This window comes from Manis pentadactyla, chromosome 2 (assembly GCF_030020395.1).
Source record: "Manis pentadactyla isolate mManPen7 chromosome 2, mManPen7.hap1, whole genome shotgun sequence".
NCBI classification, from domain to species: Eukaryota; Metazoa; Chordata; class Mammalia; order Pholidota; family Manidae; genus Manis; species Manis pentadactyla.
Genome location: NC_080020.1, coordinates 98,519,977 through 98,532,883, shown reverse-complemented (window position 1 = coordinate 98,532,883; position 12,907 = coordinate 98,519,977). Strand labels below are relative to the sequence as shown.

General features: G+C 33.9%; 1 protein-coding gene across 4 annotated transcripts in view; it reads left to right on the top strand.

Annotated features, from left to right (window-relative positions):
- Positions 1-11,586, top strand: part of GPBP1 (GC-rich promoter binding protein 1) — an 81,539-nt gene extending 69,953 nt beyond the window's left edge. For all 4 annotated transcript variants that reach the window (XM_036901470.2, XM_036901491.2, XM_036901510.2 and 1 more), the window contains 2 exons: positions 4,618-4,720; positions 11,092-11,586. In XM_036901470.2, the coding sequence (XP_036757365.1) occupies positions 4,618-4,720; positions 11,092-11,250 (262 nt within the window). In that variant the 3' untranslated portion in view covers positions 11,251-11,586. The remainder of the gene's footprint in view (positions 1-4,617; positions 4,721-11,091) is intronic.
- The last annotated feature ends 1,321 nt before the right edge of the window (positions 11,587-12,907 follow it).

The window sequence follows — 12,907 nt, the reverse complement described above, 5'->3', positions numbered from 1 at the left end:
ACTGAAGGATTGTAACTACTAAGGCAATAAGAAGTTACTTTATATACTTATATTGTCATATATTACTATATAATTGCCTTGAATAAAGTTTTTCCACAGATAATTCTTACATCCTCTATAAGGCTCAGTGCAGGTGATACTTGTTAACAGCATAGTTGACTGACTTGAGTTTTTGTTTGGTTTAATACCTGTTCTTCTGGAAATTCATTAATTCTAGGACAGTGGGGAGCTGGGTGATACCTATTGTAGATTAATTTTTTTAAAATTCATAATTTCAACAAAAGAATCTAAGCTCCATGAGGACAGAAATTCTGTCCATTTGGTTCACTACTGTCTCTAGCACCTGGAGTGATGTGTGACGTACTACTTAAAATTGTTAAATGAGTGAATGGTATAACGTTTCCAGTATTTCCCAGCTACTTTTTTGTAAAACTGTACCTATTTTGAGAGACTATTTCTCATTTCAAATTCCTAATATTCTAGTCAACATTTATCTTACTCATAAGACTTTATAACCTTTATGAAAAACTCCTTTAAGTCTTTGTCTTTCTGGCCCAGTTCATACATTATTATTTATTTTACCTGTATGATCATTTTTTTTACCCTTTGCCAAATCATGTCGTGCTGTCTAATAGATGTGGCTATAATTATTATATGTGTGATTATAGGCATTTGCTTTAATTTTGTAATTTTTCTATGCTAATATACTAATTACTTTTGTGTAAAATAATTCATTAGGTGTATGATAAATATGCATGTCCATTTGAGAGTTATTTTAATTATATTAATTTGGAGCAGACTTACCTAGGTAATATCTATAAATTCACTTGTTTGGGAAAACAAACTGTTTTATTCATGTGCATTTAATATGAATGGATGAGTAACCACACTTTATTCCCACCCAAGTTGTAAAATTCTCCTTTATCTCATATAGTTTGACTGTGTCTCTGGTCTGTAGCATAATTGTTGCAACATCATGACATGTAGAAAATAACAGACATTAATTCCTTTTAAAAAAGATAGACATTTGTAGAAAACTCAGTATTTTCTTCCGTCATGCTAGTAGATCTCCATCATGCTAGTAGATCATCTTGCATCCCCCACATTGAAGCCACTGTTGTGTAGTGTGGATGTAATTTGTGATGATTTTTCTGTTGTCAAGATTTAGGTGCTTCATCCTCCTCCCATTCTTTGCCCCCACCCCACTTCTCCCTCCCTCTGTCTTTCTCTGTCTTACAAATAATACTGATGTGAGCATCCTTGTATTCATATCCTTGAGTATTTGTATAGGCTGTGTATAGAATACATTACTAGAAATGAAGCCAACAAATGGTAAACATTTTAACTGATCAGTTACTGTTCTATTACCCAAATGCTGATTTCCAGTCACCCCAATAGTTGTTAATATATTTCTAATCAGATGGAAGAAGTAGTTGTGTGAATAGAAAATAAAGTACACAGAGAAACCAGATGCTGTAACTCTAGTAAAAGATGAGTTCTTTTTCAGGGAGATTTAGTGTAGGCAATAAAAGAGTGAAAGTAATTATTTACCTTTCCTAAGGTTGTTGTAAGGAAGTTGACACTTAATACTGTTTTGTTTTTATATTTCCCTTCAGTATTTTATAGCAAATAAAGTTGAGCCACACTTCTATTAGAAAATATTAATAACCCCTAATGTCCATAATGAATGTCTTAACTATTTTATTGTCTCTTTAGTCTGCAGGCATATATTTAGTGTAGGAAGCTTATTGATGGTTTGTTGTTTCATTCATGAAGACTCTGGAAAGAGAGACTTTTAGTTCCATACTTAAACAGAATTTAGTCCTCTATGACCACTAACAGGAGAAAGTGAAGAGAGAATGATTTAGGAACTAAGCCAAATAGAGCCCGAAGAAAACATCCTAAATTGGAATAAACTCTAGGGCAGGCAGGGGGGATGTGCGGGACCAAGCTGCTAAAGAGATGTCAGTGATGACTACCTGAATGAGTATTTCATCATATACATTTTTTTTAAAAAGATCCTATACATTTTTCTGTGAATAGTGTTGCACATGGTTAAAAGGATTCCAAGGCAAAGGATATAAAGATTCACCTCATTTGGAACTATTTTAAACTTCCTAGTTTTTCTCAATGCTTATTAGTACAGTATGTTTGTAATTGTTCTAAAGATGTACGTTAACAAACTTTTTTTAGGTAACAAAGTAATGGCTTCTTGTAGATTTCAGGTTTTATTTCTCTGTGAAAGTGCAGTGATACTTCTCCATGGCTTTGAATTTTCTGTTGTGATTTTAAGCTATGTACATATTGAGTATTTGTGTTGTTGAACTTAAATCAGATGTTGGTGATACACTTCTCAAGGATAACAATTATTTTGTTCAAATGTGCAAACTGTAAAATATGAAAATCAGGCACATATATTCTCAGTTTTATTGTCAAGTTTCAATATATCATTATCAAGATGTTGAGGATAGATAGCCTCAGCATCACAAGGGATAGTTATCTTGTTTAGGTGCCAAATGAGTTAGTAGAAATGAGTGCCAGAAAAATTCGAGGAAGTCTGGAGGGTAGATAACATTATTTTTAAATAACAGTCAGAAAGTTTTAATTGGAAACTAAATTAAATACCAAAGGATGAGACAGTAATAGGGCAAGGGTACTGGATAGTCATTCTAGAAGAAGGGGTGTGAAGGGATGTTTGCAGTTAAGTACATACCTCGTTTGTTTAAGGGCAGTGAATGAAATATCTTGATAGCAGTGTGTAGTCCTTAATGAAATTAAAGATGATGTTGAAAGGCAGAGTGGGCCTTTGATATCTACTGAAACTCTTTCAGTGTTTCAGATGAAAGAATAGCTCAGGAAAGTGAAGGAATTGGCCTGTATCTTATACCTGATTTGTGATAGATAGGAATTGTGACCCAGTTCTTTTAATTCTGTGCTTTTTTAACATGAGGAATTTGAATTTGTGGTTATGGTGTTAAAATTAAGGTGTTCCTTTAGGAAGTGAGAAGCCAAGTTGAAAATAGTTAGCATAGGGGTTAATTGTGAAAGGTGATATCAGGATGATTTGGTAATAGTTTCAAAGAGAATGAGAAGAAATGCTAATGAAAAGCAAAGTGCAGATCACTGTTACAGTATATTCCTAACTGGGAAAGAGGGAAGTAGAGTTATTTGTTTAGAAAGCTATTCCAGAAACATTATAGGTTCTGGAGGGAAGGGAAAAGCGGGGAGAACAGACAGGAATATTTGTCTTTCATAACATTTGAAATTATTTTGTTCCACTCACGTTATAGTTTAGTTGAGTTTCAGTGTTTAAAAGGGAAACAAGGATCTAACAAAAGCATATTAGATTGTGTTAGTCTGGATCTGTAGACTTTGGGCTAGATGGCATTGGGAATGAAAATGCCCTTTGCACATGGAAACCATCTAGGTTAAAGAGTGAAGACTGGGGAAGAAACCCGTAAGTGATTAAAAGGAATGAGAGAAATAGTAATTAACAATGACTGACATTTTGGTCCAGAGGCAGTAGGGTTTATTGTAATAAATACTAATTTGGGAGGCAGAAAACCAGGATTCTGTTTCCTTCTTTACCATCAATTAGGCGAGTTACTTTACTTACATGATCTTGATTCTTCATCTGTAAAATACAGGTATGGTGTTAAATTTTATTCAGTCTCTGAGGGTTGATACTCTATGAGATTCCTGGAGTAAAGTAGCTTATTTGTTGTAGGCTCAAGTTGAAAGATGACTAGGTGTAAATAAATAGGAGTAACAAATATTTAAGGGATATATATATTTATTTAACAACAACAGTCCAGTCAGACCAGTACAAGATACGTGGTTATATAGGAAGCAAAAAGTTGAAATATTTGAGTCAGATGCAGCAGCTGTGGCCGCAGTGTTGAGTCCCTTGCTCAGTTGAGAAAGTGGTTTGGCTCCCTGTTAATCTTCTCAGGCTCTAGTTGACTAAGGTCTAGGTATTTTCCTTGGAAACTGGAAGGAAAAGAGAATAACCATATTAGTCATTCTGTGTTCTTAGCTCCTGGTTGAAAGCTTTTGAAAAAGTCGTCTTCCTGCTACTGTAGAATAAAATGTCTTTTTCAAATTGAATTACATGTTGAGGATGATGACTGGCATGCATATAAGATGTGATGAATAGATAAATACATTAGGAAATGCAAAAATAGGTAAGATAGCCTGATCTTTTTTTCTCTTCCAAAATGGAAATCCTGATGAGTAGCCAAGGATACGATGGATTGTGGTTGGTATTGAAGAAAATGGAGAAGTTTATTGGTTTTACTTATAGTGTAAGAATTTAGCTAATTCAGCTTCTATGCTGAAGAGCCTTCTTGCAAGTTTCCAGCCTAGTGAACCTCTAACACCAAAGATAAAGCAATTAAGCAGTTCATTCTGATCTTATTATATGAGATAGTTCTATTGGGCTTAATCTTGGCTGTTCTTTTTTCAGAAGGATACTCAGAGCATAAAATAAAAAATCCTTTTATGTATTTTGGGGACTTTGTATAATGGATCATAGATCATGTTTTCTTGCACTTAATGTTAATGGAATTATCCTACTTGAGTGAAGTGGTAAATTAAATTTATTAATTTCCTCTCAAGATTGTTAAAGGAGATGGGCTGGCAAGAAGACAGTGAAAATGATGAAACTTGTGCTCCTTTAACTGAGGATGAAATGAGAGAATTCCAAGTTATTAGTGAACAGGTAAGAAGAACTGAATCATACAAATTTACTTTAAATTGCCCTTCCTTATTTCATTAGAGCAATGTATTGTAAGTAAGCAGTTGGGGGGCTGGGCTTCATAGTTTTATTTAGGAATTATTAAACATCACTCTATAGGTCAGAATTGTATTTGTTTTAAACAGGTCTGCAGTGATGACTTCAAATTTGTGGGTGTGCAGTGCTTAGGAATTAGGATAAACAGTATGTCTGTGATTTGTCATTTTCCAGACTTTCTTTTTTTAAATAGCAGAGGGCTAACTAAGTAGAAAGCGTCAGTAGTTTCACCTTTTATCCTTCCCTTGAACAAAAGTATTTCATCTTCTAAAACGTCTTGTTTTATGGCTCTAGTGTTTCCTTTTTGAGATTTAGGAAATGTTTCATGGAGCCTCAGGAAGTTGAGATGTTTTTTTCACATCTGTTACAGTTTTTAAAAACAGTTTTTGTCATGAAGAAGCAATTTTTTAATACGGAGATGTTATGATTGATACTTAATCTTCAAACATTTCAGGTTTTGAATGAAATCTTTGAGGAAATTAGTTACTTGATTTCATAATAAAGTGGACTTGATCATTCTACTTTTAATTTTTCAAAGGGTGAATTTAATGTATTGGTTTTTTCCCATGGTACTTAAATTTCTGGCAAAATACATACACATAGTGTAACATACACCATCTTAACTTTTTAAGTGTAGAATTTTGTGTCACATTCAGTTTGTTTGCATCCATTATCACCATCCACCTCCAGAACTCTTCATTTTGTAAAACCAAAACTCAGTACTCATGAAGCCATGACTCTTCATTCCTCACTTCCCCCAGCTCTTAGAAACTGCTGGTCTTTCTGTTTCTGTGAATTTGTACTTCGTAAAATGGAGTCATGCTGTATTTGTCTTTTTGTCTGGCTTATGTTACTTGGCATAATGTCTTCAGGGTTCATTCATACAGCATGTGTTAGAATTTCCTTGCTTTTTAAAGGCTGAGTATCACATTGTTTGTATATATCATGTTTTGTGTTATCATTTATCCATTAAAGGATACCCTTTTTTGGCTGTTGTGAATAATGCTACTGTGAAACATGGGTGTACAAATATCTGGAGTCCAAATTCTTTAGTCATACACACAGAATTGGAATTGTTAGTTCATATGGTCATTTCTTTTTAACTTCTTGAACTGGATATTTTTCCATAGTAACTACACCGTTTTACATTCCCACCAATGGAGCTCAAGAATTCCATCCTCCACCCCCTCCTTTTTTTAATAGTACCATCCTAATGGGTGTGAGGTGGTATCTCATTGTGGCTTTGATTTGCATTTCTGCATTGATTAGTGATATTCAACATATTTTCGTGTGCTTGGTCATTTGTATATTTTTGGAGAAATGTCTTTTCAAGTCCTTTGTCCATTTTTTAAACCACACTGGTGTTGAGTCATATTCTTTATGTTTTTTTGGGGTGTTAACCTCTATAAGGTAAGCAAACATTTCTCCCATTCTGTGGGTTACCTTTTCACTCTATTGATTGGTGTCCTTGTATGAATAGAAGTTTAAAATTTTGAGGTAGCCCAATTTATTTATTTTTTTGTTATTTGTGCTGTTGTTATATCCAAGAAACTATTGCCAAATCCAGTGTCATGGAGCAAGAAAAACCCTCTGTGTTTTCTTTTAAGTATTTTAATAGTTTTAGTTCTCACATTTAGGTCCATTTTTAAGTTAATTTTTGTACATGGTTGTATGGTAAGGGGTCTAATAACTTCTTTTGCATGTGAATATCCCTTTAACAGCATTTATTGAAAAGACTGTCCTTGCTTGGTTCTGACACCCTTCTCAAAAAGCATTTGATTATGTATGCAAGGGTGTTTTCCTGGGTTTTCTATATACCATTGGGCTTTCCGTCTGTTTTTATGCCGTTACCAATTTGTTTTAATTATTGCAGCTCTGTAATAAGTTTTGAAAACAAGAAGTGTGAAAACTACAATTCTGCCTTTTTTTGATTGTTTTATTTGGAATCTCTTGAGATTACATAAAAATTTTAGGATGGGTTTTTCTGTTCCTACAAAAAAATACCTTTGGAATTTTGATAGGTATTGCATTGAATCTGTAGATTGCTTTGGGTAATATTTGCCTCCTAACATTATTAAGTCTTCTAATCCATAAGTATGGATGTATTTCCATTTATTGTTTTCTTTGATTTCAGCAACATTCTGTAGTTTTCAGTGTAGAAGTTTTTTTGACTCCTTGATTAATAAGTTTATTCCTTAGACTTACTTCTAAGTGCTCTTTTTAATACTATAAGAAACAGAATTGTTTTCTTATATCCTTTTTGAATTAGTTTTAGAAACACAACTGATTTATGTATTGATTTTGTATCCTGCGACTTTGCCATACTTGTTCTTTCATTTTTATTGTGGAATCATTAGGGTTCTCTCTATGTAAGGTCAGGTTGTGAACAGAGAGAATTTTACTTTTCCACTTTCATATTTCTCCCTTCCCAGATAACTAAAATTTTTTATCCAGAAGTTCTTAGTGAACAGTGCTGTTTTTTTTACAACATGGTTGTGAAGTTAATGTTAGATAATAGTTTTTAAGGGTTTTCTGGTTATGTTATTACATTGTATAATTTATACACAAAAAATGCCTTTAAATGTATGATTGGATGAGTTTTGACTGATGTATAATTGTATAACCATCATCCCAAAATGTTCCTCCTCGTCCCTCCTTTGTGTTAAATTCTTTAACTTCCAGTTCCAGTCCCTGCCAGACATTGCTTTGTTTTCTGTTCCTATAGCTTTGCCTTTCCAGAAATAATTGAGTCATAAACTGTATGTTCTCAGATCTGGCTGCTTTCATGCTTTAGAAAACTCACTCATGTTTGGTGAGTAGTTGCTCATTGTATGAATTTACCAGTTTGTGGAGAAAGACATTGAGAAATCCATCAGGTACCATTACCATAAAGGTAGTAGTTCCAAGGAAAGCATAATATTTGTCTGACTGAGAGAATTGGCTTTAAACACTTGTGATGACTGGGGCAGGTAGATAAAACCCTATTAATAATAAAATAAACGATACAAAATTTGTGTGATTATTATGGGTAGGAGAGCAATGGCTCTCCATATTAAGTGTTATGTTCATGTTTTTCTGAACTAATGATAAAGATATGGGTATTTTTATATTAATGATTACAAGTCGTTTGATATATAGATGGCTGAAAAATCCTTAGGCTGTGATGCTGTTTATAAAAGGATTTATATTGTATCTTGTAAAATAGGAAAAATATGAGTTCAGATTCCCTTTCTTTAATTTAGCAAGCATTTATTGAGTGTTCATTATACCCAAGATACTATGGAGCTTACACAGATGAACTCCTTCATAGGGCTAACAGTTTTATTTGTATTGAAATATCACTGATACACAGTCTTACATAGGTTTTCAAATATACAACACAGTGGTTCAGCAGTTACCCATATTATTAAATCTAGTGCGGTTACTATCTGCCAACATAGGAAGATGTTACAGAATCATTGACTATATTCTCCATGCTGTACTACTATGCCTCTGATCAGCATATACTATGACAGAGAATTTTGTGCCCCTTTATCCCCCTCATGCTCCCCACCCACCTACTCCACCTTTCTCCCATGGTAACCACTAGTCACTTCTCAGTGTCTGTGAAATCTCTTGCTGTTTTGTTCATTCTGTTTTGCTTTGTTTTCATATTCCACAAATAAATGAAATTATATGGTATTTGTCTTTGCCATGTTATTTCATTGAGCATAGTAATAGAGCTAACAGTTTAATGAGGGTAGATAAATTCCTACATATAGCAGAATGTGATAACAGTTTTCAAAATGTTTAAGGTGAGGACAGGTGCCTGAGAGAGAGAGAGAGAGAGAGAGAGAGAGAGTCATGCAGATAGATCAAATGTTTCTTTTGTGCCTACTACATGCTAGGCCCTATTTTAGAGTGCTGGGAAAACCCAAATTTTTGCCTACATAGAATTTATATTCTATTGGTTAAATCTAGAGATTAATTTCATTTGCAGTGATATGGGAAATCACAATTGAGTTGGATTTGAATTGACAAGTTAGATGAAGGAATGACATACTTGGTACAAGGAGTGTACAGAGGCATAAAGTAAGAGTACAGGGTATGTTGGAGTTAACAGTGGATCGTGGGGTAGAAAGTTTTTAATGAAAGATCATAACAATAATAGGCAGGGTGAGTTTAAGCCCTGGTTTGCCTTGGAGAGTCCCACTTTATACTTGTTATCCCACTGTAGTTACTAATAGTGCTTACTTTCATTCTCAAAAGTGTCCTAGTTTTGAATGTTAAATTACAGGGCTTCCCTAAATGTAAGTAACATTATGTGAGTTCTTAATATCCTCTAGGTATTGCCAAGTGCATTTTTGTAGCATTTGTATGAAGTAGGTACTATTATAAATCCTGCTATATCTATGAAACTAAGGCTTATAGAGGTTGTTGTATAATTTTCTCTAGGATATACAGTTTATTAGTAATGGAGCTGAAACTTGAGCCCAAGTCTAGCTGACTTCATATCCTGAGCCCTTAACCTTGATGGAATGTTGGAAAAATATATTGAGGTCATATTATAAAGGTCTTTGTATGCCATATCAGGAGTATAGATTATGTTCTAGGATAAGAAATGTTTGGTGGTATTTTTAGGGATGTGAAATGATCATTATTTGTACACAAGGAAGTACAGGTATAGTGTCAAGTGTACATAGGAAAACTAGAATCAGAATGGTTGGGAATGTATTTGTCATAATTAGAGGAGGCATAAATGAGGGCCTAACGTAGAGAAATGACAGTAGAAAATGATCTTAATATGTCTAAGATCTAAAAATAGATCAGAATTTTGAAATTTCAGCCTATGAACTGATCATTGTGTCATTACTATAAACAAGAATACAGAAGCAGGAGCTAGTTTAAAAGGTTTTTTTGTTTTTTTTTTAATTCTAAGTGAAATGTTCTTGGGGAACAGTGCAAGCATTTAGCAAGTAAGAGATAAAGATTTAGATCTAGTGCTTATCACAATTCTCCAGCCGATTTCATGCTGTGGAAGATAAGGTGGCGTTGGGTGATGAATCATGTGATGCAAGGATAAAACTTTGGGGGATGGGAAAAGTGTACCTTTAAAAGGAGGGACAAGGTGTATTTGTAAGCATCTCAGTGGCTGAAAACACCAGGGGTTGGGGACATGGCTTTTGTTTTTCTCAGTAAAGATGATGAGATAGTTTGCAAAAAAATGAAGGGAGGTAGCTTAAATTTTTGAATTTAGGTAGAAGAGAAAATCTGTTATGGAAATAGGGAATTAAATAGGGAAAAGGGCAAACTGAAAGTGAAGACCCCAGTCTCGTTACTTCCTGTCATGAAGGTCTGTAGCAAGCAAAATTAGCTGTGATGTAAGTAACTCTCTGGGTTTAGATCTTACCCTAATCCTTATGTCTTAAAAAACCCCTCTAGAATATGAAATCTATAGATTGTTCCAAATATTAACTTGTTATTAGCTGGATTTGGTCTTACAGAAGATTGTATTTAGATACTTTGATGTAAATTACCAGAGTCTCAGTAATCTAGAAGGTTGGAGTTAGTAGAGTGCATGTTGTTAATGAATTTTGTCTTTAAATGTTTCTCATTTGGCCAACTGTTTCCTAAAACCCCCACCCCATGCAGTGTTATCTTGAGCCCATTTCTTATTACCTACCACACTAAGCCTTTAGTTCTGATTTCTCATTTTTAGAAATAGAAGACTATCTTAATCTTAAATATTTTTACGATCTGATTGGTTACAAATTGATTTTGTTACTTTTTATACCTTACTTGAATACTGCAGTAATTATTGGAATAGTTTGTGTTCTACTTATTTTACAAAATTTGAATAAGCAGATCTTGGGGTATGTTAATGGCCCAATTAAGTCAGGATAATGAAAATAACAGCTATAGCTTAAGGGTTGCTGATTATATTCTGGGCATTATCTGAAGATATTTATTACAGTTTTCACTTAAGGAAACGAAAATTTGGAAAAGGTTACCTTAACAAGTGACAGAACCAGTTCACACCTATACTGTCTGAATCTAAAATCTACTTTTTCCATGACACACTAATTTTTTTGTGTGGTTTAGTAGATGGGTGAATGATGGTCAGATCATTGGATCAATTACTTGTATTTAACTAGTTTTTCAGAATTGGTATCTTAAACTGTTGAATTTTCAGGTAGGATGCAATTTTATTAAGTTTCATTGTATTCATGGTTACATTTAATTATTGTAACATTCTTAATTTGTAAGTAACTCTTGGAGGATAATACATTTATTTAATTTACTTATTTTTGACCTTTTAGTTACAGAAGAATGGTCTGAGGAAAAATGGTATTTTGAAAAACGGCCTGATCTGTGACTTCAAGTTTGGACCCTGGAAAAACAGCACTTTCAAACCGACTATTGAGAATGATGACACAGAGACAAGTAGCAGTGACACGTCAGATGACGACGATGTGTGAAGGATTTCCTAACAGCTTTAGAAATTTTAGTGTGATACATCTCTCATACAGTTTGGGGTGAATTGTAAAAATGAAGAACTATAATTTATGTAGTAAAATACCCCATTAGAAGATGATTATTATGTGGGACTTCAATATGAAGAAAACCAAGAATGTTGTGTTGGGCTGTGTTGAACATTATTTCTTTGTAAATGAATGTTGTAGGAATGAGGACTTTGGTTGATCCAGCGTTGACTTTCTTCATCACTGCAGCATTTTCTCTGACTAGCAATGTGACGATGTAACAAATGAGATTTTCTCATTTAATAATAAAAAACTTGTGTAATGTTTTGCAAAGCTTCTGTCTTAAAATGTCCAGGTCTTAAGAAAAAAGGCAGCTTACACTGTTTTGCTTGCAGAGTCATATCTTTTCGTACAATGGAAATCCTCAAGTCCTTTGTTCCCCCTGCGCCCCCCAAAAAAGACAATGTAGCATGTTGGCTAAAACTGGAGCAAAGTGCACTAAAACATTAATTTCCTGAACTCAACTGTTGTACTAGTCACCTTTTAAAACAAATTGCTCTTTAGCCATTTGTAGTTCAGTAAACGTTACAGGAAAGACTTGCCACACTTTCTTCCAAATTTTAAGAGGTGATTTTTCAAGAGCTTTATTTGGGTATGTTTGTCAGACCAGGATCTTCAGAGTTGATGGAAAAGGGTCTTGTGGGAAAACTTATTTTGATAAATTACTACAAATGCAGAAAAACTGATCACACTGACTGGATCTGTCCACAACATGGAAAATAAACTGGATTTTCAGAATATTGTTGTTCTCTATAGTGTTCAAGGTATTGGTCTCTAAATAGTGTGCTTCACTCAATTAAAACAAAGTTACACTTTTCTTTATTAAAGATGGTGACTACTTTGAGTTTAGAAAAAGAAAGCTATGGAAAAATAGCCCTTTTATTATGAACTGCTTAACAGGTTTATTAAATGCATGTTGAACTACCACTTTATCATTTGCACATTAATTTTAGAATCTTCTGTTTTACTGCTGACTGGAAGAGTAATTTTGCTCTGTATTGTCTGTATTTTGATTTTTCTGGTTTTGTTTATCTGCATTTGCTTTTCCACCTTCCCATTCCCATGTTCAAACATACTCCAGTTGTAAAGAGCAAATATGTTTTAGGTTTTATGTCAGATTGAGATAAGCCTCAGAGTTTTTTTCTTTTTCTTAAATTGTGTCTTTTCAGAAGGCTGCATTGTTTTTGCTGTTTCCACCTCAGTATATCCTGCCCAGACTCACCAGTTTTCAGCAGGAGCCAGATTTTTTCTTGTTCTGTTGAAACTAGTGGTGATGGGGAAATCAAAGCAACACTATTTCACTGCACAGAATTTATGAGGATGAATTAGAGTGGTAACAAAGGAAATATAAAAGTTATATGTCACAGGTGAATTCCAATTACCTCGAGTTAAATGTAGCATTAGCCACAAGAGAACCTAACATAAATAGCTTTGACAGAAAGCTCTGTCAGCATCACATATTGAACGTTTTGAGAACTCTAAGATTGCACTATTTGGTTATCAGATTAAATCAGATGCAAATTGTGTTTGCTAACACAGCTAGAAGGGACCTGAGAAATGTGGTTTACATTTAAAATCTATTGTATTCAATGTA